General features: G+C 47.3%; 1 protein-coding gene across 1 annotated transcript; it reads right to left on the bottom strand.

Annotated features, from left to right (window-relative positions):
* Nucleotides 1-13228: 13228 nt before the first annotated feature.
* On the bottom strand, nucleotides 13229-24452 carry PTMS (parathymosin). Its single transcript, XM_083594205.1, has 5 exons — nucleotides 24217-24452; nucleotides 19878-19946; nucleotides 17206-17290; nucleotides 17025-17092; nucleotides 13229-14260 (listed from the first exon to the last, which is right to left on the bottom strand). Exons 1-5 carry the CDS (start codon nucleotides 24262-24264, stop codon nucleotides 14210-14212), a joined length of 321 nt encoding a protein of 106 aa, XP_083450331.1. The 5' UTR covers nucleotides 24265-24452; the 3' UTR covers nucleotides 13229-14209.
* Between the last annotated feature and the right edge of the window lie 1307 nt (nucleotides 24453-25759).

Genomic DNA, 25759 nt, shown 5'->3' with positions numbered 1-25759 from the left:
GAGATAAAGCTGTGTGACTGTGACGTAGCCTCTGGCCCAGGGAGCTCACAGCCATCAGAAATCTGCAAAGGTTTAACATGTCACAGGTTGTTCTTGCTACACCAGCCTGACCTACCTAACTTATTTGCAGTGCTATTTTTCTAGAAAAAGAGGTGCCAGAAACTCACCATGAACACCTCCCTTGTTCTTTTATAGTTGCAGTGGTGCCCACCATTCACCAAACCCTAAATTACTTAAATAGCTAACATCAATGTGGTTATTTACCATTACCTGCAAATTTTTGAAGGTAGGAGGTCTACCAGTAGATACCAGCCAAGATGCCAGATTTATAGGCATATAATGCATGAAACATACCCTCCACCATTTCTCCAATGAAAATAGGGATATTGTTGTTATTCCCTGCCCATCCGACTGGGTTACCCCAGCCACTCTTGGTGGCTTCCAACAAATATAAAAACATAATAAAACACTAAGCATTTTTTAAAAATCTTCCCTATACAGGGCTGCCTTCTGAAGGTTGCATAGCTACTTATCTCCTTGGTTTGGGGGTCGCATAACTCCATACCCTCCAACATTTCTCCGATGAAAATAGGGACATCCTAAGGAAAAGCGGGGACGCGGGTGGCACTGTGGGTTAAACCACGGAGCCTAGGACTTGCCGATCAGAAGGTCGGTGGTTCAAATCCCCGCAACGGGGTGAGCCGTTGCCCGGTCCCTGCTCTTGCCCACCTAGCAGTTCGAAAGCACGTCAAGTGCAAGTAGATAAATAGGTACCACTCTGGCGTGAAGGTAAACGGCGTTTCCGTGCGCTGCTCTGGTTCGCCAGAAGTGGCTTAGTCATGCTGGCCACATGACCTGGAAGCTGTATGCCGGCTCCCTCGGCCAGTAAAGCGAGATGAGTGCCGCAACCCCAGAGTCGGTCACGACTGGACCTAATGGTCAGGGGTCCCTTTACCTTTAAGGAAAAGCGGGAAAATCCTGGATCAAATCAGAAACCAGAATGGCTTCTGTAAATCTGGGACTGTCCCTGGAAAATAGGACACTTGGACACTGGCGAAGGAAGAGGAATGTGGGGGGATTGCACTGCCCGCAGCAGTGTGATCCTAGCGGGGTGCCATTGCGGCTGCCTCCCCGCCCGCACTGGGGCCCTGCCCCCACAGGCAATGAGCCCTGCCCCCCCCGGACACGTGCCAGCCCTGCCCCCGCCTGCTCTCCGCCCCCCGGTGCCAGAGCATGAAGCTCTGCCACTGCACTTGGAGGGTCTGTATGAAATGGCCATAATTAATTAAAATCATGATCAGAGAAAGCAATAGATAGCTCTGTTCAATAGTCTATTCAAGTATTATTGTTGTTTTTAATTTAACTTGTAACAAAGCACCAGAGAGCATTCTACTTTAGCTTTTAGGATTTGCCAATAAAAATGGAAGAAAGTGAAATTAGAAAATGGAATAGACTAATAAAAAGGTTTTGTGGACCAAGAAATAAGCAAGAATTAAGGAAAAAGTGACGGCAGATGAGAAACATATAGGCGGCTTTCGTGTATCAAACCTGAGGTTAAATTATTACACAAGTTGTATATAGTGAGTAATGGAATAATGGAGTAATGGAATTGTGAGCATATTTTTTAATAGACAATTTAAGAATTTAAGAAGGAGCTGTGATAAATATAGAAAAAGAATATCTTGATCAGCTATATCTGCAAGTAAAGAGAGTTCGAATTACCAGTTTTAGAAGGTTTGAAATTTTAAAAAGGCAGGGTAGTTACTCTATTCTTAGTATTCTCTATTTGCCGTGGTTTGAATATCTGCGGTTATGTAGCTTCCATAAGAAGCTATAAAGAAATGGATTTCAGTTGTGTGACTATACTATCTTGAAAAATTACATCTTTTAAACATATCACGATGACTTTATTGCAAGGAAATGGTATGATAAAATGGGGACAAGATTCATGAAACATTGTAACATTTGATGTTGGAATATTTGTGCAAGGCAGTAATTAACATTACACTTTGTGCAAGTTATCAAGATAACTGTTTAAAAGGATGCTGTGCCAGCATGTATCACCTGTGCAATTATACAAGGTAAATTTTGGAAATGTCAAAAGGGAGATGGAATTATTTTCATATACAGTGAACATACCTGAAAGCAGAAGAATGTTGGGTAAAGAAAAAGGTGTAAGTTAAAGCTAATAACACAAACCTGTTTGAAAATGGTACCATTACCGTAGCTATTAAGATATGCAACAGATTTATGCCTGTAGATTTTCAGTAAATGTATATCTGGGTTTGTTACAGCAATGCTTTCCAAACTGTGTTGCGACACATTAGTGTGTCGGCGTGTCATGCGAAGGCTCCCATGCTGCTCCCGGGACTGGAAAAGGGTTTGTTTAACCTCTGGTTTGCTAGTAAAACTGAATTACTGGGTCACGAAATGGTGCATGTCTAAAAAGTGTGTCACCCACATGAAAAGTTTGGAAAGCTCTGGCTTGCAGGCTACATCTGCACCCCAGTAAGTTTTTTTGAGGCCTCCTAAGACCCCTCCAAATTTGTCATTTAATTTTTGTAGAAGTTTGTTTTAAAAAAATTAACTGCTCCTGTGGGTTCCCTGCTGTAATACCATTTGTTATTGTTTGCTAAAAGCATTTATATACCACTTTTCATTATTATTATTATTTTTAAAAGGCAAAGTGGTTTACAAAGAAAAAGCCAATAAAAGCATATGTGAAAGGATGAAAAATAAAAACATTGTAGGAAACATCAAAAATCCAGAAAGAATACAATATATAAAGCATAAGACTCCAGAACACTGAATGCCATTCACAACCACATCTATTAACCCACCTGTTCTGCAGTCTTCCTAGACCTGCTCACCTTTAGCTATAATGTTCTGATGTCAAAAGTTTTTTGTGGCTTTCCAAGCCCCCTCCCACCTACCCACCCAATTTCTCCATGAACAAAATATTATTTTTTACTCCCGTACATGGCCCACTGCCACCGTGGATCCTGCCACCTGGGGCGGCTGCCTCACCTTATCCCATGGGTAAAAGTAAAGGTCAAGGGACCTCTGACCATTAGGTCCAGTCGTGACCGACTCTGGGGTTGCGGCGCTCATCTCACTTTATTGGCCGAGGGAGCCGGCGTACAGCTTCTGGGTCATGTGGCCAGCATGACTAAGCCGCTTCTGGCGAACCAGAGCAGCGCACAGAAATGCCGTTTACCTTCCTGCCGGAGCGGTACCTATTTATCTACTTGCTCTGGTGTGCTTTCGAACTGCTAGGTTGGCAGGAGCAGGGACTGAGCAACAGGAGCTCACCCCATCGTGGGGATTTGAACCGCTGACCTTCTGATCAGCAAGTCCTAGGCTCTGTGGTTTAACCCACAGTGCCACCTGCATCCCTATCCCATGGGTGGGCTGGCCCAAATAATAGTTGTCCACTGGTCTGCTCTGAATTGGAAAAGCAGCTTCAGGTGAGCACAATGGGGAATGGAAAAGCAGAGGAGCTTAACCATTTCCCTGCCGACTGTCTCATTCCTTTTAAACCACACAGAGGAAAAGGGCTACTGTGTACAGGTACTTTACAGCTCACCTGGAGTTTTCTTCCCCAAACTAGTGCCCTCCAGGTGTTTTGGACTACAGCCAGGGCTGGATTAAGGTTTGATGAGGCCCTAAGCTACTGAAGGTAATGGGGCACTTTATACGTCCAACTGTCCTTTGTCAACAAGAAATTGTTGCTGTTTTTTGTGTTGAATATATGCTATATGGTAAATTATGGACCTAACAGGTATGTAAAGCCATTTGCATTTGTAGAATGTAGGCACCCTGTATATAGAAATGAGCAAACCAGTGATATTTTAGGGAGCAGGCTAGCAGGCGGGGCCCATTACTTACATCATAGAAGCTACACAACACAAAACACTGTTGCTGTATGTAGGCTTTATTTTATTTGTTTTTTATCTTATATTTTAGAAATGTACATCCAGGGTTTTTTTTTCTTTAATTTGTTTGGGGGGCCCCAAGAGAGTGGGGCCCTAAGCTATAGCTTGTTTAGCTTATACGTAAATCCGGCACTGACTACAGCCATGGTTTTTTCCCCGCCAAAACTCAACAGAACTCAGTTCTGGTACCTCTCAGGTGGGTGCCATTGCCATTCTAAGAGAACAAGGGAGGCTTCATGGCGAATCCTAGCACCTCTTTCTCTAGAAAAATAGAACTGACTAAACTAACATTAACCCCAGCCAGCACCAGCACCCCCATATTTTATTCAAGTTGGCACCCTTGCAAGTCCCATCTCCTTCCACAGAAGACGAGGTCCTGTTTTTCTAAGAAAAAGCGTTTGGCGATTTGCATAGACTGAGGTTTAAAGATCCTTCAACACAGCTGTATTCCTGGAAAGCTTTTTAAAGCCTCAAATACATATTTCAGCTAAACCATAATTGCTGGTGACCCAAACAGGTCTTGTACTAGTGCTGTAAGTTGCCAGTCACTAACTGGTAACCCATCACCTGATACATGATTTGCTTTGTTTTCCTTATTTGTGGGCAAATAGAAGCTTCTATAGTCATTTTGCTTCTCAGCAGAAGCAAACTCTGGATACGAACTGGAGGGCAAGTAGGTTCATACAGTCAGAGACACTTACTGGTTATTTTCCTCTTTCAGGTGTTTACTAGAGTAACCCATGTTTGTGTGATAACCCTCCATTTCCCCTCATTATATACCACAGACAAATAGCATGGAGACCACAAAAAGCATGAATTTGTTCCTATGCCTTTAGGAGGACGTCATTGTCAGCTGGGAGCTGTGTGTGCACATGTGTTTGTGTGAGAGAGAGACATAGCTGTCAAGCGTCCCTTATTTGGCGGGAGAGTCCCTTATCCCAGCGCCATGTCCCGCTGCTGTCCCTTATTGGTGATGTCCCTTAAATTTCCCAGCTTTCAAAGGAAGCAGCTCCTCTCCCTCCCTCCCTGCCGGCCAGAGAGGAGGGAGGCTCCAACTGTGTTGCTTGGCTGTGTTGCTCACCCAATAAGGAGTCTAAGAACGACTGGGGGGTGGAGCTTGCATGCCTTGTGCCGATCAAATCGGCCACGTTGCCTGGGGACTCGCCTTTGCTCAGCGCTTCCCAGCGGATAGGTGACGGTGGTTTTCCTTGCTGCATCCCCTTTGCCGGGTTGCTGCGCTGTGGGAACCACTGCTTGAGGCTTCGTTTGGCTGCTGGTTGACTAAAATCCCTTATTTTGGCTGCTGATCCCTTATTTTCAAGGCTGCTGGTCCCTTATTTTCAAATCTGTAAGTTGACAGCTATGGAGAGAGAGAGAAAATAGGAACATAAGAAGCTGGTCAGATGACTTTGCTCAGTGTTGTCTTTTCCAGCACTCCATGGGACCTGCTGAATGCAACCAACTTCAGACCCTCCAAGTGTCCCTATTTTCCAGGGACAGTCCCGAGAAGCTGTCCCAGTTTCTGATTTGATCCCGGAATGTCTCACTTTTCCTTAGCATGTCCCTGTGTTCTTTGGATAAATATTGGTGGGTATGGAGTTATGTGGCTCCCGAGCGAAGAAGATAAGTAACTATACAACCTTTAGAAGACATCTGAAGGCAGCTCTGCATTGGGAAGTTTCTTTAAGAAAATGTTTAATGTTTTATAATTACGTTTTTATATATGTTGGTAGTTACCCAGAGTGGCTAGGGAAACTCAATCAGATGGGCAGCGTAATAATAAGACTAATGGAATAGGACATCTCTACATCGGAGAAATGTTGGAGGGTATGCAACCTTATTGCCACTTCCCTGGGTGATAAGGAAGGTCATTTTGACTAACAATTCATTATCCTCATCTAGGGTGTATTTGGGGGGGGGGGGTTGGGGGGTGACCCCTAGCATGAGTCATGATCAGTTAAACTCTGTAGATGGTAACGATGGCTGTCATTAAGAGCAGCAGACAGAAGATTCTGACCTATTATGGGGCACAATTCACCATTTTAGCCACTTCCTCATGGACTGCTTTCCTACCAAGTGAGAACAACTAAGCATCGCTTTTCTGGAATCCATTAGTAGATTTTAAAGGGCGATTTCCCACAAAACTTAAAATAGAAATCCTTCATAAAAATTCAGAAATGTCTGTCCGAATAAGCCAGAGTCCACCATATGTTTACTCAGGAGTAAATCCCATTCGGCAAAGTTTCCCATCTCCCTTCAACTGCCCCTTTAATTAATTGGTTCCTCCTTGCCTCTTTATTTTAAAGCAGATAATTGATTGCTTCCTGTGGCTACCTTGGCCTCAACATGCCTGAATAAATCCTTAATTGGCTCCTCTTTCCCACTTTGGGGGGGGGCAGGTTTAATTAACTTTTTTTGCTGTTTGCAGCTAGAGCAGTTGCTCATTAATTTCCCAGTAGCAAAATTGCACTACCCCAAAAAAACAAAATTTAAAAATAATGAGCAGTTGCTCTGGCTGGAAGAGGAGTTCTTAACCCCCACCCAAAAACAGGGATTAATTGCGGGTCAGGAAAAAGCAAACTAGCCACTTTAAAAGAAAGCAACAAGGTGGAAATCACTAATTAAAGGAACAGTAACCCTGAAAAATCCTTAGTATTTTGCTGGTTTACCGTGGACAGGCTGGTACAGCAACCATGCTTGAAGATGGGACTGCAAATTAGGTCTGGACAAAAATTAGTTTGCACAGAAAACAAGTAAGCAGCAATAACAACACAGTTGTTATAATGAATGAATTATATCCATTGCGAAATAAAAGGCTGCTGTGGAAGGAGTGGAATCTTTGGATGAGGGGGCAGAATATTTTCAGTTTCGCTCCCCCTACTCGTGTAAAGTGAAGTCAGATTAATTTGCTTAAAACCGTGAGTCACTGCGAACATAGGAAAGGACACGTGCTTTCAAAAAAAATCCTTACATTTATATCTCCCTTTTCATCCATCTGGCAACCCAAAGCAGCATATACATCTCTGAAAGTCTCCCATCCGTACATTGGCCAGACTTGTACCTGCTTAGCTTCAAGGACAGCAGTGGCCTCACGTGCCTTCAGACCATATGGTGAGACAAAGGTTAGCCTCAAAAGCAAAGCGTGATATTATAGCAGGTGATAAATGGTCCCTGGTGGATCATAACATTTCATGAAACTAAAGTATATCCAGTTGTTTGAGCACCCATGTCTATGTCGCACAGGGAGACCTGCCACCCTTTGCACTCACCCACCCAGTGGGTGCTACCAGCCCCATTCTCTACTTAGTCCTGAGTTCTCAGGATCTGTCCCCTATCACCGCATTCCACACATTTACAGCACTATGATACCATTTTAAACACTTCTGGCTTCTCCCAAAGGTTTCTGGACATGGCCTACAGCTTAGAATCCGAGACTTAGAAGCAGCCTTGGCAACCATCAAAACAAATGGGAGCTGTATGCATGTAATTGCACATCTCATTAGCTCAGTGATGCTGTTGTTGTTTAGTCGTTTAGTCGTGTCCGACTCTTCGTGACCCCCTGGACCAGAGCACGCCAGGCACTCCTGTCTTCCACTGCCTCCCTCATGCTGGTAGCTTCGAGAACACTGTCCAGCCATCTCGTCCTCTGTCGTCCTCTTCTGTACATTTATGAAATGACTTTGTGCTCGGCCTGACTGACTGCTTGTGGCTACCATATTTATCTTCACATTGCATCACCATGAGCAATGTTTCGTAGGATTCCCTTGCAGGAAAAAAGAAATAAAAACAAAACATTTGGGGTTTCTTTTTTTAAAAAACCTGCCCTTTGAAACAACAACAACGACCCATCCTCGGTTACATTTTCCTAGTGTGACACCAAAAGTAAAACCAACACCAGTCTTGTTATGAGCAGGGAGTTTTCCACCGCTGGTAACTGCTAAACATGCAAAGCTGCACAAAACCAGAGTTTTATTTTTTCGAATCTGGCAAAAACAGGAGCGATCTGACCCCAGCAGGGTCAGATCTCAAGAGTCCCAGGAGCCACAGGCAAGTGTTGCAGCCTAAGGCAGGCGCAGAGCGCATTTCGAAGGCAACAAGAGCAGTGCAATGGAAGACGCCGGAATGCCTAAAGCAAAGAATCTGAATCTCATTTCTCTTCCCTACCAGTTTCCACAGACCGAGTGCGCAACTGACCCGGAAATTTTTCCTCACTAGCCATGGTTTTCCCAGTAGTGATGTATGGAAGTCAGAGCTGGACCATAAAGAAGGCTGATCACCGAAGAATGGATGCTTTTGAATTCTGGTGCTGGAGGAGACTCTTGAGCAGTGGCGTAGCGTGGGTTGTCAGCACCCGGGGCAAGGCAAGTAATTTGCGCCCCCTAACCCTTGGATTTTAGTAGGGGCAGAGAGCTGCCAGTGCGAGTGCGCCCCCCCCCCCCGATGTTGCGCCCGGTGCGGCCGGCCCCCCCGCACCCCCCACGCTACGCCACTGCTCTTGAGAGTCCCACGGACTGCAAGAAGATCAAACCTCTCCATTCTGAAGGAAATCAGCCCTGAGTGCTCACTGGAAGGACAGATCCTGAAGCTGAGGCTCCAATACTCTGGCCACCTCGTGAGAAGAGAAGACTCCCTGGAAAAGACCCTGATGTTGGGAAAGATGGAGGGCACAAGGAGAAGGGGACGACAGAGGACGAGATGGTGGGACAGTGTTCTTGAAGCTACTAGCATGAGTTTTACCAAACTGCGGGAGGCAGTGGAAGACAGGAGTGCCTGGCGTGCTCTGGTCCAGGGGGTCACGAAGAGTCAGACATGACTAAATGACTAAACAACAACAACAACTTTACATGTCTCTCTGAAGAATGTTGCATGGACTAAAAGATGATGGTGTGGCGTTGAAAAGTTAAAGGAGGAAGGGTGGGTTGCAAGGTAAAGACCAAAAAAAACTTGGAATAGATTTTTACTCCCAGGAAGTATTCAAAGAAGTGATCTTCCACATGCCTTCTGAGGCAACACATCGATCTACACCATACATTCAAAACCCCTGACTTCTCCTTCCTCACGAATCCTGGGGACAGTAGACAGAAATAGGAATGTCCTAAGGAAGAGTGGGACATTCCAGGATCCAATAAAAAACCAGGGCAGCTTCTACAAATCCAGGACTCTCCCTGGAAGATAGAGGCACTTGGGGGTTCTGCTTTAAAACATATATGCAGAGTTTCTCATGAAAAATGGCTCTCAGGCACTGACAGAACCGGCATTTTAACGGAGCAAGAGTCAAGCATCGCCTCTGCTGGACCGCTTGCATGGCACACAGTTTTCTTTAGTTCATTTGTCAAGGAAAGCCAGAAATCAGCCTGAGATTTAGAGCATAGCTGTCAACCTTCCCTTTTTTTGCGGGAAATTCCCTTATTCCAGCGCCGTTTCCCGCTGCTTCCCGCTGCTATCCTGGATTGTTAGATATCCTGTAGACTGTCCCCGGGACAGGTGAGGCTGCTGATCCTTTATTTTCGAGGCTGCTGATCCCTTATTTTCAAATCTGAAAGTTGACAGCTATGATTTAGAGGTGTCTGTAGTTCCCACCCTGAAAAAAAACCTAAAATCCTGGCAGGAGCTGGTGTCACAAAGTTGGAATCAGTGTTATGTGTGGCCACCAGAGGGAGCAGAGGAACCACTTCCAGATTTTCCTGTTATATACACTTCCCACGCTGGGAATATTTGGGTGTGTTTGATGTACAGTACTTGCCCACCTGGAACTCCTTCCAGTGATAACGGGATATACCTACTGTAAGGTGTAGCCACTGATGGCCTTATGGACCATTAACTTGTCTAATCCTCTTGTTAAACAACCTGTTGCACATTAAGTTTCCACTAGTGCAACTGTTGAGTTGGGTTTTACCGTATTTTTTGCTCTATAAGACTCACTTTTTCCCTCCTAAAAAGTAAGGGGAAATGTGTGTGCGAATGCAGGCTGCGCAGCTATCCCTCTTGCTGTTCTGGCTTCTGAGATTCAGAATATTTTTTCCTTGTTTTCCTCCTCCAAAAACTAGGTCCGTCTTGTGGTCTGGTGCGTCTTATAGAGTGAAAAATATGGTATATTGGGCAGCCATTATTCTCACCAGGCCTTCATTCTTCAAGCTTTCTTCTTCATTTTCACTGCAACCAACTGTTACAGCCACCCTCTGAAATTATTTGCTGGGAAAGAGGTTCTCTGAGTCAGCTGGGATAGCTCCGTTGGTAGAGCATCAGACTTTGAATCCAAGTTCGTGGGTTTGAGGCTGGATCACTCCTGCGGAGATCCTCTGTGGGCCAGACTGACGCATCGTGATGCCAGAAATCGCATCTGCACATGTCCGCAGCACCAGAAATAACTTCTGTGCATGCCCAGATGCTGAAAATTGTGCCTGTGCAGAAGTGATTTTCGGCATCTGAGCATGTGCAGAAGCGATTTCTGGTGCCGCGGGCATGCGCAGAAGCAATTTCTGGCATCTGGGCATGCGCAGAAGTGATTTCCGGAGCCAGGGGAGAGAGTCCCCGCGTGCTGCGCTGCACTGATTTAGCACAGCGCGCGGGGACTCACCGAGTGGGTGGCTTGGTTCAAGGGCAGCTCGGGGGCCATTTAAACGGCCTCCGTGAGCCACTTCTAGCCCATGGGCCTAGGTTGCCGACCCCTGGACTACACCTCGCATCCTCCGGTCTACTGTGGCTTGTAGTCAAGTCTCAAGCAAAGACTGATTTTCAAGCTGCAGACCTTTAAGTGGAATTCTGCAGACCGAACCTTGTGAGATAACAGGACCACAGTAATTCCTGCTCCTCCCAAGCAGCGGGCAGGCCTCGCTTGTCTCTACTCTGCCAGGCAATATTCTGATAGAATATTCTAACAACCGTGAGCCTTTTTCCAGATGTCCAAATCCCGGGAGGTGTGTCAGTCAGAAAACAATTTAACAAACCTCATTCTGTCCTAGTTGGGTTTTATTGAAACCATGGGTTGTTGGGGTTTTTGCTCACTAAATGTACTAAATCAGCACAGGCAATTCCAGACAAGTGCTCTCATCCCATTACTGCTGCTGCAAATGGATTGCTCTTCTCATTTTAATAATAATAATAATAATTATTATTATTATTATTATTATTATTATTATTATTATTATTATTATTTATTTATACCCCGCCCATCCGGCTGGGCCTCCCCAGCCACTCTGGGCGGCTTCCAAAAAAAATATTAAAATACTGTAATACATCAAACATTAAAAGCTTCCCTAAACAGGGCTGCCTTCAGATGTCTTCTAAAAGTCTGGTAGTTGTTGTTCTCTTCGACATCTGAAGGGAGGGTGTTCCACAGGGAGGGCGCCACTACCGAGAAGGCCCTCTGCCTGGTTCGCTGTAACTTGGCCTCTCGCAATAAGGGAACCGCCTGAAGGCCCTCAGTGCTAGACCTCAGTGTCCGGGTAGAACGATGGGGGTGGAGACGCTCCTTCAGATATACTGGACCGAGGCCGTTTTGTACACGTTTTGGCTCTACAGAGAACTGTCTGTGGGTAGAAGTTTCTCCTTGCTTAATTCTAGAACCAGTGACACTGAGTGGTAAGGGATTCAGGACAAAAGGGAACACAACTTCTCCCAGAGCATACTGTGGAATTCTCTGCCACAAGATGTGAGGCCACCAACTTAGTTTTAAGTCCATAGTGGATCGGGACTTCTCCTGTATGTGAATACAGGCTCTGGCCAATTGAGCAGACAAGAGCAATAGTGGGTGCAATGGTCAAGAAGGCGGTTTCTGCTTGTATTGTAGGGGAAAGTGAGGGGCAGATAGGGCTTGCCAAACTAGGAAGTTCAGCTAGAAGTAAAACTCTGACCCTAAACGTCAGCTGCCTTGTGGGATCTCTTTGGGAAAAGGCAACCCTACACAAATCTGGGATGGAGCTCCTAAGGCAGTTGGATGGCGCCTTGTACACCTCCTTCCGGTAACTCCTGCATCCCAGCTGGTGCAAAATGTATTGCTCCATTTTCCTTTGGACCACATAAGTGGGGGCAAGGGATGGGTCTTGCCATCTGGGCAGCCCAAGACCTCCAGACATACTGCCCAGGCTTGTGCCCCAGAGATGCCCTTTTGGTGCTGCAAGAGTTTGAATTCATCCCTGGAGGTTCACTCTGTTGTCTCTCAAGACAGGCAAGTGGACAATGGCCACTACTTAAAGATAAAGGGACCCCTGACCATTAGGTCCAGTCATGGCCAACTCTGGGGTTGCAGCGCTCATCTCGCTTTACTGGCCAAGGGAGCCAGCGTACAGCTTCCGGGTCATGTGGCCAGCATGACTAAACCGCTTCTGGCGCACCAGAGTAGTGCATGGAAACGCTGTTTACCTTCCTGCCTTTGACTGGACTTAACCATCCAGGGGTCCTTTACCTTTTTACATTACTGTAAGAAGCAGGTGTACAGGGGGTGGCGCTGTGGGTTAAACCACAGAGCCTAGGACTTGCCGATCAGAAGGTCAGTGGTTCGAATCCCCGTGACTGGGTGAGCTCCCGTTGCTCGGTCCCTGCTCCTGCCAACCTAGCAGTTTGAAAGCACATCAAAGTGCAAGTAGATAAATAGGTACCGCTCTGGCGGGAAGGTAAACGGCGTTTCCATGCTCTGCTCTGGTTTGCCAGAAGCAGCTTAGTCATGCTGGCCACATGACCCGGAAGCTGTACGCCGGCTCCCTCGGCCAATAAAGTGAGATGAGTGCCGCAACCCCAGAGTTGGCCACGACTGGACCTAATGGTCAGGGGTCCCTTTACCTTTACCTCGGGTTACAGACGCTTCAGGTTACAGACTCTGCTAACCCAGAAATAGTACCTCTGGTTAAGAACTTTGCTTCAGGATGAGAACAGAAATTGTGCTCCGGCAGCACGGTGGCAGCGGGAGGCCACATTAGCTAAAGTGGTACCTCAGGTTAAGAACAGTTTCAGGTTAAGAATGGACCTCCAGGATGAATTAAGTTCTTAACCCGAGGTACCACTGTACTTTTATCATGAAAATGGAACCTGTACTATGCTGTATCTCTCCTTTTCATTTATTTTTTTAGTGAAAATGGTTGAATAGTCTTGGGAACACCAGATGTTGTAGCACTGGTGTTCCATTTCATGAGTAGGACACCCACTGCAAGAGCCACGAGACCATTGTTTACCTTTTTAAAATAAATAAATCAGTTTATAGTGTTGGCTACATAAGTGTGACAGGTGAGCTGCAGTGTTCTGACTTGCACTAGAGGCAGATGTGTGTCAGAATTAACCAACACCCCAAGACACGTATGGACTGTTTGAAATCTTTTTGAAAGGTTTTTATTTACAGTGCTAAACAATATATATATTTATATTTCTCATCCTCATAATGTCTGTGCCATAGAAAATACTGCAGATGGGTCTGCGTTAATTTACAAACAAAAACAACTAAAGACCCTGAAAGGAACAAGGGAGAAATCAAAATTTGGTCCCTAATTTTTTTTTAATTTAAAAACAACCCGAAATGAGGAACACACACACTGAGTCACATTATTACTTTACACATTTAAAAACAAGCTTCGCCTTCTGGAAGAAGAAAAAAATGTCGACCAGATCCAGCTTGTTGCCTGCCTTGTAAATTTGTACAAAAATGTATTAATAATGAAAATCTTGTCTATGTTTTACTTAAAAACACATTTAAATTGCGTATATATATGTATATATATATTTATATATTTGCCTTTTCCCAGCAATGGAAAGGGAACCAGGCACAGGACACAGGAACAAATCACTGCAAGGTTCCCTGCCCCTTTTAACATCCCAGGCTCTGGACCCAATTTAGCATTTCAGCACCATAAAATTTCCACACCGCATTTGTGGAATTCTGTAAGGGGCCAAAGAAAAGAAGGGGGAAGGTGGTGGGGGAGGCGGGAATTTGTCCAGGGCAGAAGAAGTTTACAGAAAATGTATCAAAAAGCAGAGGCATGTGAGGATCTCCAGTTAGGCAGCAATTTTGAGAGGGTGATTGGGAAGAAGGAGGGGGTGATGTTTCTGGATATTGGGGATATTCGAATGGGGGGGGGGGAGAAATCAGCAGCTGTGGGGAGCACTGTAATATGGAACAGATCTCGGGGCTAGGAAAGAGCCATCTTCAGCTTCCTCTGTCCTCGTTGGAAAGCCTTTGTGACCCCTTCTCGTCCTCTGTGGCTACAGCACAGAAGTGGGGGCCTGCACAGGTGGAGGAAGGAAGATGGGGGGGGCAGATAATGGAGAAGGGGGAGGGAGGGAAGAGATCAAGCGGAAGAGCCGTTTTCTGTTTTCTTTCTCTTTGGGTCCACTTCGTCCTGTAAATAATAACAACAACAAAAACACGGGTGCATTTAGTCATAAGCCATAAACCATGTGTCTCCAGAGAATCCTGAAAAATTCAATGCTGCCTGGTGGAACCCAGGGTTGCCGTGAGGGTAAAATAGGGAGACGAACCACGTGCGCCACCTTGAGTATATTGGAGGAAAGGCAGGACACAAATGTAACAAATGAACAAGTACGGTGGTACCTTGGTTTACGAACGTTATCCGTTTCGTTCTTAAACCGAGGCGCTAACAAGGCCTCCCCCCACCGGTGCCCTTCCACCTTTCGGATTCTGTTCTTAGACCGAGGTAAAGTTCTCAAACCGGGACACTACTTCCGGTTTTGTGGAGTTCGTAAACCAAATCGTTCTTAAACCAGACTGTTCCTAAACTGAGGTACCACTGTATGCTTGTGAAGTTGTTGTGCAAGTTCAATTCCACCCACTTTGAAGATTTCAGAAGGTACCCCGTCAGGTCCACTGGCTTTGTTGTTTTTCATTTGGTTAATAGCTGTACACAACTCTCCTAGATTTGGGGATACCGCAAGCTCATCTGTAACTGGTTTTTGCGGAATTTGTGAGAGGATCTCAGCAGCTATGGGGGAGTTGCGGTTAAGGAGATGTTGGTGGTGTTCTTTCCAGTGTGCAGTGAAGAGGCAGGAGAAGGGGAAACACACTTGTAGCCTGCACTGTCTGTAGTGGACTAGGTCAAACCTTGAGCTATTTGAGCTGTTTTCTGCCCCGAAACCCTAGCATGTAGTACAATGCAAATAAATGCAGGACTGAGAGTAGATGTGGAGCTCTGAAGGTTATCTTCTGCAGTGTGGGCATCTCCTGTTTTATCTCTAATCACAAAGGACTCGAACGAGGCAGTAGTATTTCCCGAGCTTTGCACGTTTGCACGTTACCAGCAGCTTTGCACGTTGACACGCCAGTGTGTGCAGCACTGAGGTGCAGAGATGCAATCTGTAGGAAACTGTGCAGGGAGTTTGTGGGTGAATTGAGGGTGCAGAACAGCACTGAAGCACAGCGCAAAGCCCCCCAAATTTGGTTTCAGAGGGGATGGGTGCTTCCAGGGAGGGGCTGCTTTTCTTCCGGACAGCCAGAATTTGCCTAGACGGAACTGCTTTATAAGAATGACAGCTTTAAGACCCAGTGTCTAAGGAAGCTTCACCACCACCTCCCGGGCAATCATTTTTCCTAGTATGTCATGCCTTTTTAGATTGCAAGTCTGCTATCGATCTTCCCAAGCCACTCTGGGAGCCTGCTCGGCTCAAGGGTGGGGTCTAAAAGCTTCACATAAATAAATGATCGATGTGCCGTTACCTCACTTCCACCAAATGGGAGTGAGCAATTCACGTTTCACAGACGGCCGTGCCTTTGGCTTGCCGCAACATGTTTAATGGCCGACTTTGCATTACAAATTGCCTAGAGCTGTTCTGTCATCTACCTGTGAGTAGCCGCTGGGAGGGTAAGGCCTCAGCCCTTAGAAGAAGCGCCCAGCTTTGACCTAGAAGAAGCCTTCAAGGACTCAGGACCACAATATCTCAAGGATCGCCTCGCCCCCCCATGAACCCACCCAGACCCTGCAATCATCATCTGAGGCCCTGCTTTGGGTGCCTCTCCCACGAGAAGTCTGGAGTGGGGGGCAACATGAGAACCAGCCTTTTCTACAGCGGTTCCCCATTTGTGGGATGCTCTCCCCAGAGAAGCTCGCCTGGCTCCTTCATTACCTTTAGGCGCCAGGTGAAAGTCTTCCTTTTCAGCCAGGTCTTGGGCTGATTGACCATTCTATGGCCTTTTAAATCCATCCGCGGGAGAGCGGGGGTGTTATTGGTACGTTTTAGTTTTATGGTGCATTTTGTGTTCTCATTTTGCATTTTTGTGTTGTGTTCAGAAGCATGCGGATTTAATAAATAAATATATAAATGGAGAGCAGAGGAAACCCGTTCTCCATTTACAGTGGTACCTCGGATTACATACGCTTCAAGTTACATACGCTTCAGGTTACAGCCTCCGCTAACCCAGAAATATTACCTCAGGTTAAAAACTTTGCTTCAGGATGAGAACAGAAATTGTGCTCCGGCGGCGCGGCAGCAGCAGGAGGCCCCATTAGCTAAAGTGGTGCTTCAGGTTAAGTACAGTTTCAGGTTAAGAACGGACCTCCGGAACAAATTAAGTACTTAACCCGAGGTACCACTGTATTTATTCACCCCACCCCACAGCTGCAATCGTGAGCTTAACCAGCTTTGAGACACGGCCAGAGCTCTCACGCTACAGGATAAGCAGCCCTCCACCTTGGGGGTGGGGTTGTTCAGGGGGGGAGCTTTCCTGCCTTTATGCGTTTACACGTGGACCCCCTGCAACCAAACCCCGGCACAAGATGAGAGTTACGCGTTGTTCAGGGTCATCTATCAATCCAGCTGGGTTGTGTACTTGGAACTGGGTGGGGGCGCCATCTTGTTCTGTGCCTTAGGCAGCCAAGTGCCTTGGGGTGGACTTGTTCCTCATACGTCCCCTTAGTTCTTTGGCGGAACAGAGCTCTTCCCACTCCTGCCATCCTTGGCATTGTTTCCAGTGGCGTAGCGTGGGGGGTGCAGGTGGGGCCGGCCGCACTGGGCGCAACATCTGGGGGTTACGGTTAGGGGGCGCAAATCCACGGGTTAGGGGGCGCAAATCCATGGGTTAGGGGGCGCAAATTACTTGCCTTGCCCCGGGTGCTGACAACCCACGCTACGCCACTGATTGTTTCTACTAACCTCTTCCTGCTTCTTCTCCGCAGATCGCTTCACTGCATGCGAATCTGGCTCCTGTTCGTTCTCCTCGTCTTGAAATTGAGGAGGGGAGGGGGGAAACACACGTTAGATCAGTCAACCAGCCACGGAAGTCTGCACTCATTTATAGCACAGCTCACAAGTGACGAGGTTTGCTCACTCTCACCTTCATCCTCGTCCTCGTCGTCATCCACATCCTCAGGATTTGCGTCTTCCTCCTCGTCCTCTTCCTCGGCCCCATTCTCATCGTCCTGTAGAATGCAAACCCACAGAAGGCAGCAGTTGTGTCAGTGTCTCGGGCACGTGTTCCGCCTTCCCAAAAGCTCATCCCCCTCTTAAATTCCGCTTTCCAGAGCCCAACAAATCTGCTCAATTTATATTTATTTCATTTACTGTCACACTGATACCCTACGCCTCTTCAGAGGAGCTCGTTGTGGCTTAAGCAACTCCCTGCGCTGTCCCCTTTACACTTTTCTCTGCCTCTCTGTTCTTTACAGAGGATGACGAGAATTCTGCTTCATTTCTGGCCATATTCGCTTCTTGCCAGTTTTCCTTACACAGCCACTGCTCTCTTATTCAAAACACAGCTCTCCTCTCTGGGTGAACTTCCACGTTGGTTCTTGTCGGGGCATGGGTTTGGCTGACACTGGGATGTCTGGATGTTCATTCAGCAAATCTGACCCTGATCAGGAGATAGCAGTATCTGCTCATAACACAGATGGACTCTTAGCTGAGAGCCTTCTCCTAACCAAGGCTGTGCTCACCCAGCAGGTATGGAGAACAGAACCAGCAACAGCTGTGATCTTCAAATTAGATGTGATGCAGAAGATCAGTGACTGGGATTTTCCTTGATTTTAGTCTTTCTGCAGAGCTATTTTGAGGATGAGGAAAGCAGTACTCTGGGAGAGGGTCTGAACCCTTTGCCAAGTCTAAACCCCCATCTCCTGAAGCTTATTAGCTCTGTGAGGGAGGGTGGGAAGTAGGGGAGAGGCAAGGAAAAGCAATAGGTATTTCTGTACCTATCTCCCAGAAGCAACTGCTTGGCCACAGAATGCAACATTGATTGGAACATAGGTCTTCTCAAGCTAGGTACTAAAGCATGGATAGGCAAACCAAGGCCCGGGGGCCGGATCTGGCCCAATTGCCTTCTAAATCCGGCCCACGGACAGTCCGGGAAACGTGTTTTTACATGAGTAGAATGTGTGCTTTTATTTAAAATCCATCTCTGGGTTATTTGTGGGGCATAGGAATTCGTTCATCCCCCCTCCCAAAAAAAACCAGTCTGGCCCCCCACAGGGTCTGAGGGACAGTGCACTGGCCCCCTGCTGAAAACGTTTGCTGACCCCTGTACTAAAGAAACCTCCATCCCACATTAAGACTTGTTTATTTTCATTTAGGGACTTCTTCATCTCATCTCATTGTGGTTGATCCTGAGAGCAACTCTTGCAGTCGTGCAAACCCAGCTCATCATCTTGGGACTGACTATTTAGCCACCCACTCACTGCAGTGCCACACTTTGGGCTTTCAAATTTCAGCAGCGCCCTGGGCGACACTAGAATTTGGCGCTCCCGTACCTCTCACACTACATTCTACAGCACTGTTGTGGCACCCCCTGCAGCGTGGCACCCAGTGTGGCCGAACTACCCCAAAACCACCTCTGGTTCTTGCTCTTCCCGCCGAACCTCCACAAGAGGTATTTTTGCATCCTAGAGAAGTCAGCATGAACCCCTTTCTAATTCTTAGCACCTAAACCTCTCCACTAGGTCTCAGGATGCCTGTCTAAGGAGCAGGACACAGTGGTAGACTGCAGCACTGCCTGATGGCCCCACACATTCTCATTCTCCAGGGCAGCTAAGATTGCCACCTTTCCCTCCTACCTCTGCGGAGGCTCTGCTGGATGGCAGATTCCTCCCCCCCCCCCCGCCCCCCAAATTAAGTTACCCTCCTCGCTCTGCGGACACAGTTTCCCAGCATATCTCCATCACAAGAAAAGCTACACTTGTTGGCATGTCTGCCCACCACAGAGTTGTCCACAGTCTTCAGGGAGCAGGGTTGATAACCTGGTGCAGCAAATAAATAGCCCTTTCCTCTTCCGCTGATTTGATGGAGCACGAGAGGAGAAAGAGCAGATCCTGTTCCCCTTTCCTATCCCTGCTAGTTGGGAGCCCCAAAGTGGCAGAACTTGGAAATCTTCCAATCCAATCGTATATCCTGATAGGCACTCCTTTGCCTATTCTGCTTTGCCCCAGCCTGCACCCCTAGATAATATGTTGCCTCTAGATGGTACTAATTTTTCCAGTTTTTCTTAGGAAAAGTCTATATGGGCGTAAAAAAAAAAAAAGCACATGTGCAGAGAGCTGCTCAGTTTGGCACTTTTGGCATCACGAAGAAGCCTCCCCTCTCTCCCCAGAAGCATTTTGCAGGTTAAAAAAATGAATAAATCTTTTAAAATGTCAGGCACCATAGGATCTTTTCAATTATAGCTGTACAAATGGTGCTATAAACAAGACCATCATGGGTGGAGCAAGATAAATGGCAAGAGGAAACCAGTGCTCAAGGCTGAGGCAACTATGTGAAGAGTCAGAAGAGGCAAAACCAAAACCCTGGTGGCTCTTTTTTAAAGCCTTTCCTTGTACACACCCTCACTTTGCTGTCTTCCTGGCCATGCTCTCCCATCTCTCTCTGCTTCTCAACCAAATACAGGCATAGGCAAGGGACTACAACTCCCATCATCCCTAGCTAACAGGACCAGCGGTCAAGGATGATAGGAATTGTAGTCCCAAAACTTCTGGAGGGCCGAGTTTGCCTATGCCTGACCAAATATCTGCCCAGTTTTACCTCTATTATCTCCTTCTTTTCTTTGCGGGCAGACTTCTCCTCATGCTTCTCCTTCTTTTCTTTCAGGTCCTGGAAGACAGGAAGAGAAATACGTGTGCTTAATACTAGAGGGGCTGTAAAGAAGGGCTAATATGAAGAAGCAGGAATTGCGTAATAATAAGACAGAAATAATGAAATCGGTGAAGAGGAGGGCGTGGCTTGATTACCGGCAATAGGAGAGCAGATAGATGAATACCAAAGGCAACATGTTTAAGTGTTTCAAAAAGGAGAGGTTGCTTTTATAATTGCCCACGGTGTATCATTGAGATTAAGAGCCTTGTCACTGTGACAAATAGGGAAACCTAGGCAACATTTTTCCAGCTATAGAAGCCTCGCAGTGGAAGACCAGTTGAAGGCTTGCCAACATTCGGTGGTCTTGGTGTGATTTAACTGTGGCCCATGACGTTTTGGTGCCCAAGACTGATAATCCAAATGGGCGCTTCCTCCCACTAATTAACATGTGTCACAATCTGCCGGCCTGCTGCCACGCGGCTCCCAGTCATTCCACTGCAGCTTGCACAAAATTACTTCCAAGTCGATTATTATTACGCATGAAATCTGTCAGCCACTTCACAGCACCTCGTTTTAGGGCTGCCTATGCCCGCAGTTTGTTGTTGTTTGTTTGTTTATATGCCACTATGAACATCATTAAGATCCTTCAGAGAGCATTTTTGGAAGTTAAAAATTTAGCTCTTTCTAAAAAGGAACTCTTTGTTTTTTGGTTTTTTTAAACTTCTGGGGAAGCCGTCCCATCGCATATGGTGTTGGACTGCAATTCTCGTCATCCCCTGAACAATTGCCCATGCCGGCTGAGACTGATTGGGATTTAAATTCAACACCCAATTCACCCTGCCGTTTACAGAGACTAGCATGAGATGTCTAATCAGATGTCTACACTGCTGGTCACTGCACTTATGATGTAGACCTGACTTTCATGGGCAACAACTTATTTGACTTTAGTTATTAATATATCTATCAGCAACCTCCCACCTGGTGTTGCTCCAGAGTGCTAAGAAACACAGAGAATCAGTACAGCTTTTGAAGCAGTGCAGTTAAGGTTCGGTTCATCATCTTGATTCAAAATGGTGTCCAACTGTATCCAAACACAGGTGAAAACCTGCTCCTTTATCTCAGGAACCAACAAAATTTGGCTATGATGTCTCAAGAGGTGTCCAAGTGTACAGCAAACAAGTAACTCTCTGAAATAGATAGCAGATGTGTGCTAGTAACTGTCCTGGGGGGGGGGAATATAAGATTTTTGCTTGGCTATTGACTGTTTATAGGTAAGAACAGCAGTATGTTTATGCAGTCTGTTCCCTCTAAGTGTTCCGATGTTTCATATTTATTTCCAAAATTCTTCTGACAGAGCCTTGTAAGATAGGATAAGCCAATATTATCTGCATGTTGTGGCTGAAGAGTTGTATCTGAGAGAAGAGTGGTTTTGTTCTTGGGTGAAACGAGATATTAACCTGGGGCCTTAATTACTATACTACACTAAGCTGCTTTCTTTAAAACACACACACGGGGGAAACGTGCAATTAAACATACTGAAACATCATCCCATTAGTTATTTATGCAGATAACAAGCAAGAAACTTACATACCAGGTTTAAAATAGGATTGCTAAACATGCACCGCCCTCCGAGAAAGGAGAATGGGCAAAGACAGTAGGACATAAGGCAGGGAACGTATCCCAGGGTTACTCTAGAATTTTTATTTTGCTCTCCGTAAAGGGTTTTATAGGGTGGAAATGTGCACCTTTTTGCACACTTTTTGATTTGTGCCAACACTGAGCCCTTGCACCAATTCCGGTGAAAACCCAGATATGCGCTAAAACAACTTCACCTTTGTGCAGGACTACTAAGTAGAAAAACCTTAATTAGATGGTGTGAGAGAGGTAAGCCTTTGTAAGGAGGCAATCCCTGGTAAGAAACGTTGCCATATAGGACAGATGATCCCATAAATGTTCCACTAGAGGGCATAATACGCTTTCAAAACTCAGGCATGAGGCTTCTAAAACCTGCTACTGGCAAAGATGGAACACTGGCCTAGATATGAGGTAGTCTAACCCAGATTGATCATTTCAGGGTCAAATCAGCATCTGAGATTTCCATAGCTAATCCTCTAACCAGAACCATTTTTCTATGCATTCAGAATCAAAAGTAGCTTCTTCCTTTCTTACACAGACAAACGGCAAACATTTTCCATGGCCACTCCCAAAGCCTGGGGCATAATGAATAGTAACTGACAGGGGTTCTGGGGTTTCTCTTATAAAAACAGACAGATTTTCCTCCCGCTGGTCATTTTTTGAACTCGCTGCTGGAAGGGTTGTGTTCTTAGGAATGGTATGGAAGGGCAATAGCCCATAAAACCTTCCATAAGTGATGTAGTGTGCAAGACCCGTCACTGACCATCTCACAGGGACATAATTTGTATGATGTAAAACAACAACAAAACTGACTGAAGTGTTGTGATCCAACCACTGCTACCAAAAATAAGGTGAACCTGGGAACAATGTGCCCCAAGGCTTTGCTTCTGCAAAGATTGCACACAATTAGATACCTGGTTTTGTACGTTAACTAAAATCTGGGGAAAGACTGTCCTGTCTTGTGTAGACGACTATTTTCAAAGCTGCGGAACTGACGATCTTTAGCTTTCTCGTGCAAATTGAGAAAGAGATGTACAGTACTGTAGAAGCAAGTCTGAGCAGCATGTAACTTTGATTTATGCCCATGTCCCTGGCTGCCCTTAAGGTTGTTTTAATCAATGACTATCCCTACAGTGCAGGAGAGGAGACTGCCTAACTATCAAAAAATATTGTGCAAGTCCCAAGCCCTGGAACACAGTTTGAGTACTGTTTGCCTTTGCCTTTTATCTTTTTCTCCCTCTTTTCTGGCAGGCCAGAGAATCCTGTGCCCTGGTATGCCCTGCAGTGAAATTGCATGTTTACTCAGAATTACTGCCAGGTACACGTGCGTAGGATTGCAGCTTTACACGTTCCTGCTTCCATTCTGCTACAAGGGAGCGAAGAAGCTGGACGGAGACCTATTAATGGCATGGCGGCACTGAATTCCTACTGCCTCCCTCGTTTAATCTTTCCCTTCTCTCCCCACCCCCTCTTCAATTAACGTTTCCAATCCAGCATTCGTAAATATACCAGGAGCAAATCCCACGCGGAGCTAACCGCCCCCCCCCTTTAGGGAGTCACGTGGCTTCCCGAGGGTTGTGTTGTCTTACTCTTCGGGGTGACCTTGCCCCGCAACCTACTTTCCCGCTTCACCCGCAGCAGGCAGCCTTCTTGCAAGACCCAAGCTACAGTTCCCACGACGCCGAGATAACACGTGTCTCCGCGGCTTGCGCGCACATGGACGCAAAGCAAAGTCAGGAACGCCAAAGCAAGCGAAGACATAAGGTCCGATGCCTTCGCAGACAAGAAACATGGTTGCGGGGGAAACGACCCATATGTTGGCAAGCAAGCAGGCAGGCAGGCGCACGCACATCCCGGCGCGCGCGCGCTCTTTAATTGCCTTCCATCTTTTCCTGGCTTTGTGCTGCGCGTCTCCGCTTCACTGTTTTTGTTTCCTAATAAAGCGAAGCGGTTTAGGCGTCTGGTTTCGTAGTCCGCCGGATGGGAGGTTTAAAACTGTGCCCCCCTTCTTAACACTGAGTATCACCCACCCAACCCAGGTGGGCGCATGGTTTGAAAGGTGACCGCCCCCTCCTCCCCGCCCGGTCTCCATGATGATTAATGGCACTAGGATGAAAAGAAAAGCTCTCCGCCTTTAGCACAGCTAGGGACACCCAACTGACACGTGCATTCTTTCCCGGTTCTCACAAACCCTAGAGACTTTGGGCAGAAAGCAAACGCGCCCCAGATAGCCAAGCGCACCGTGTTGGCCGCGAAGGTGACGGGCACGAGAGCGCAATGCCCGCACGCCGCTCTCTGCCGGTCTAAAAGGGCGTGCGTTTTCTTTTCCTGACCCGAATCCCAGCCGACAGCTCGTTTGCAAGGGGACCAGGAAAAAAAGGAAAAGCGGGCCGTTCGGGAGACGCGTGGAAAGGCGTCGGAATAAAGGCGGGCGCGGGGGCGCGGGGAGCAAGGCGCACGCACGCCACCCTCCTCGAGTCTTCTCTTCCCTCCGTAACTGTTTCCCCACAACCAGCTTGCGCCCTCTCTGCCATCGATCCCGAGCGCACCGGGGCAAGGGCGAGCTCCGCCACCAGCCCCTATCCGCCTGCTTCGTTGCAATCGAGCATTGGGCGCCCTCGCCCCGGGGTCTTGATCCCAGCTTGGTCCTCACCTTGGCCCCCAGCTCCACCGGAGCCTCCTCGGCGGGCTTCTCCGACATCCTGGAAAGCGGGAGCGAAACAAAACAAAAGGCGCAAGGCGAGAAAGAGCGAGGGCGCGCGGGAGAGGCGCTTGGCCGGAGGGACCAGGTGCAGCTCGGGTTAAGCTCTCGGGAAGCCGACGGGCACTTCTCGGCTCGCCCCGGCGCCACAGCCACAGGGTTCTCCGCTGCCGCGATGAGGCTGTGCCAGAAAAAGGGATTTATACGGCGCTCGGCGGCGAGGGAGGGACCTGCGCAAAGGGAGGGGAGGCTGGGAGGGATGAGCGGGAAGGAGGGAGGGCTGGATGGAAGAGCGAAGGCGCAAGCAGGCTGCCCAGCAGGAGGAGGAGGAGAAGGAATATAAATGGCCCGGCAAGAGGGGACGCTGCGCTTTGCGAAACAAAAGAAAACAAAACCATTCACTGCGGAAGGAGGGTTAGGGGAGCTTGCGTGGTCCTGAAGGCCGGGAACCGCAGCCAGAGCTATGCCCTTGGGGAAGCTTCCCTTCCGCGCTTTGTCTCCGGCTCCTTTGTTCGAGTCGCGCTCTCCTCTCCTGCGCCGCGCGCCCTTCGCAAGACCGCGCGTGCCCTTTGTACTACCCCGTGTTAACGGAGCCAGAATAACTAGAACCTAAATCGCCAGCTGCTGGCTCCGTTGCGTCAGGCACGGCTGCAAGGGATCTGCTGTCTGCGTAGTTGCAAGGCTTGAGATAGCTGCCTTTAGCCACCCCCGACTGTGGCAGACAGCAGGAACCGAGTTGTGCCCCACAGTTGGAATCCGATCCAGAACCCCGGGGTTCCTGTTGCGGTGGAAACATCTCCAGGTTATACCCAGGACTCCTCGCATTCCAGTGAATTCTGGAGTAAAAACGGTATCGTTCAGCCCAGGCCATGCTGTGTCCTGGGGGTGCATATCATTCTGTGGCTCCCTGCCCATGTCCAGAGTGGTCTGGAGAATCCTCTCCAGATTCCATACCATTTGGCATAGGACGGATTCATCCTTTTTCATTCCCCCTAGATAGAAACTTGACACCGGGTAACCAAGCCACGTTAGTCACCTTCCCTATCCCAATTCATTCACCTGTGAAAAATCAGCTACATGCATGTGAGAACCAGTCCCAAGACTTGCACTACTTGGAACAAACTAAGGCATCCAGAGAAAAGGAATGGGGGTGTTTTACCAAGTCTCCCCCCCCCCCAGTATCCTGCCTGTAAACTTGAACTGGGCAATTATTTTTTGAGGAAACATGAACCCCCTGCTTACGTGATCACCTGTCCGCTTCCAGTGTTCCCCTTCGCCAACACCATATAACACAGTTCTTCACTCATTCTGTTCACAAGAATCACATTTTGCCTAAGAATATTTCCCTGAACTAGAGTAAATTCCCTCTGAATCACTGATGTACTGACTCGGGGTTATCTTCACAGACACGTTTTATTTATTGAAAACCTTCCCTTTAACAGGTTATCAAGGTGGCTTGCAAGACTTTACGACAAAACAAAAGCATTAAAACACT

The sequence above is a fragment of the Podarcis filfolensis genome, assembly GCF_964270895.1.
Source record: "Podarcis filfolensis genome assembly, chromosome: 17".
Taxonomy (NCBI): domain Eukaryota; kingdom Metazoa; phylum Chordata; class Lepidosauria; order Squamata; family Lacertidae; genus Podarcis; species Podarcis filfolensis.
This window is presented reverse-complemented; position numbering and strand designations above follow the sequence as displayed.

Coding starts and splice junctions, on each gene's coding strand:
- PTMS (XM_083594205.1), bottom strand. CDS start 24,264: ATGTCGGAGAAGCCCGCCGAGGAGGCTCCGGTGGAGCTGGGGGCCAAG. Junction 17,093..17,205: donor CGACGAGGACGAGGATGAAG/GTGAGAGTGAGC, acceptor CTCAATTTCAAG/ACGAGGAGAACGAACAGGAG. Junction 14,261..17,024: donor CGGAGAAGAAGCAGGAAGAG/GTTAGTAGAAAC, acceptor TATTATTTACAG/GACGAAGTGGACCCAAAGAG.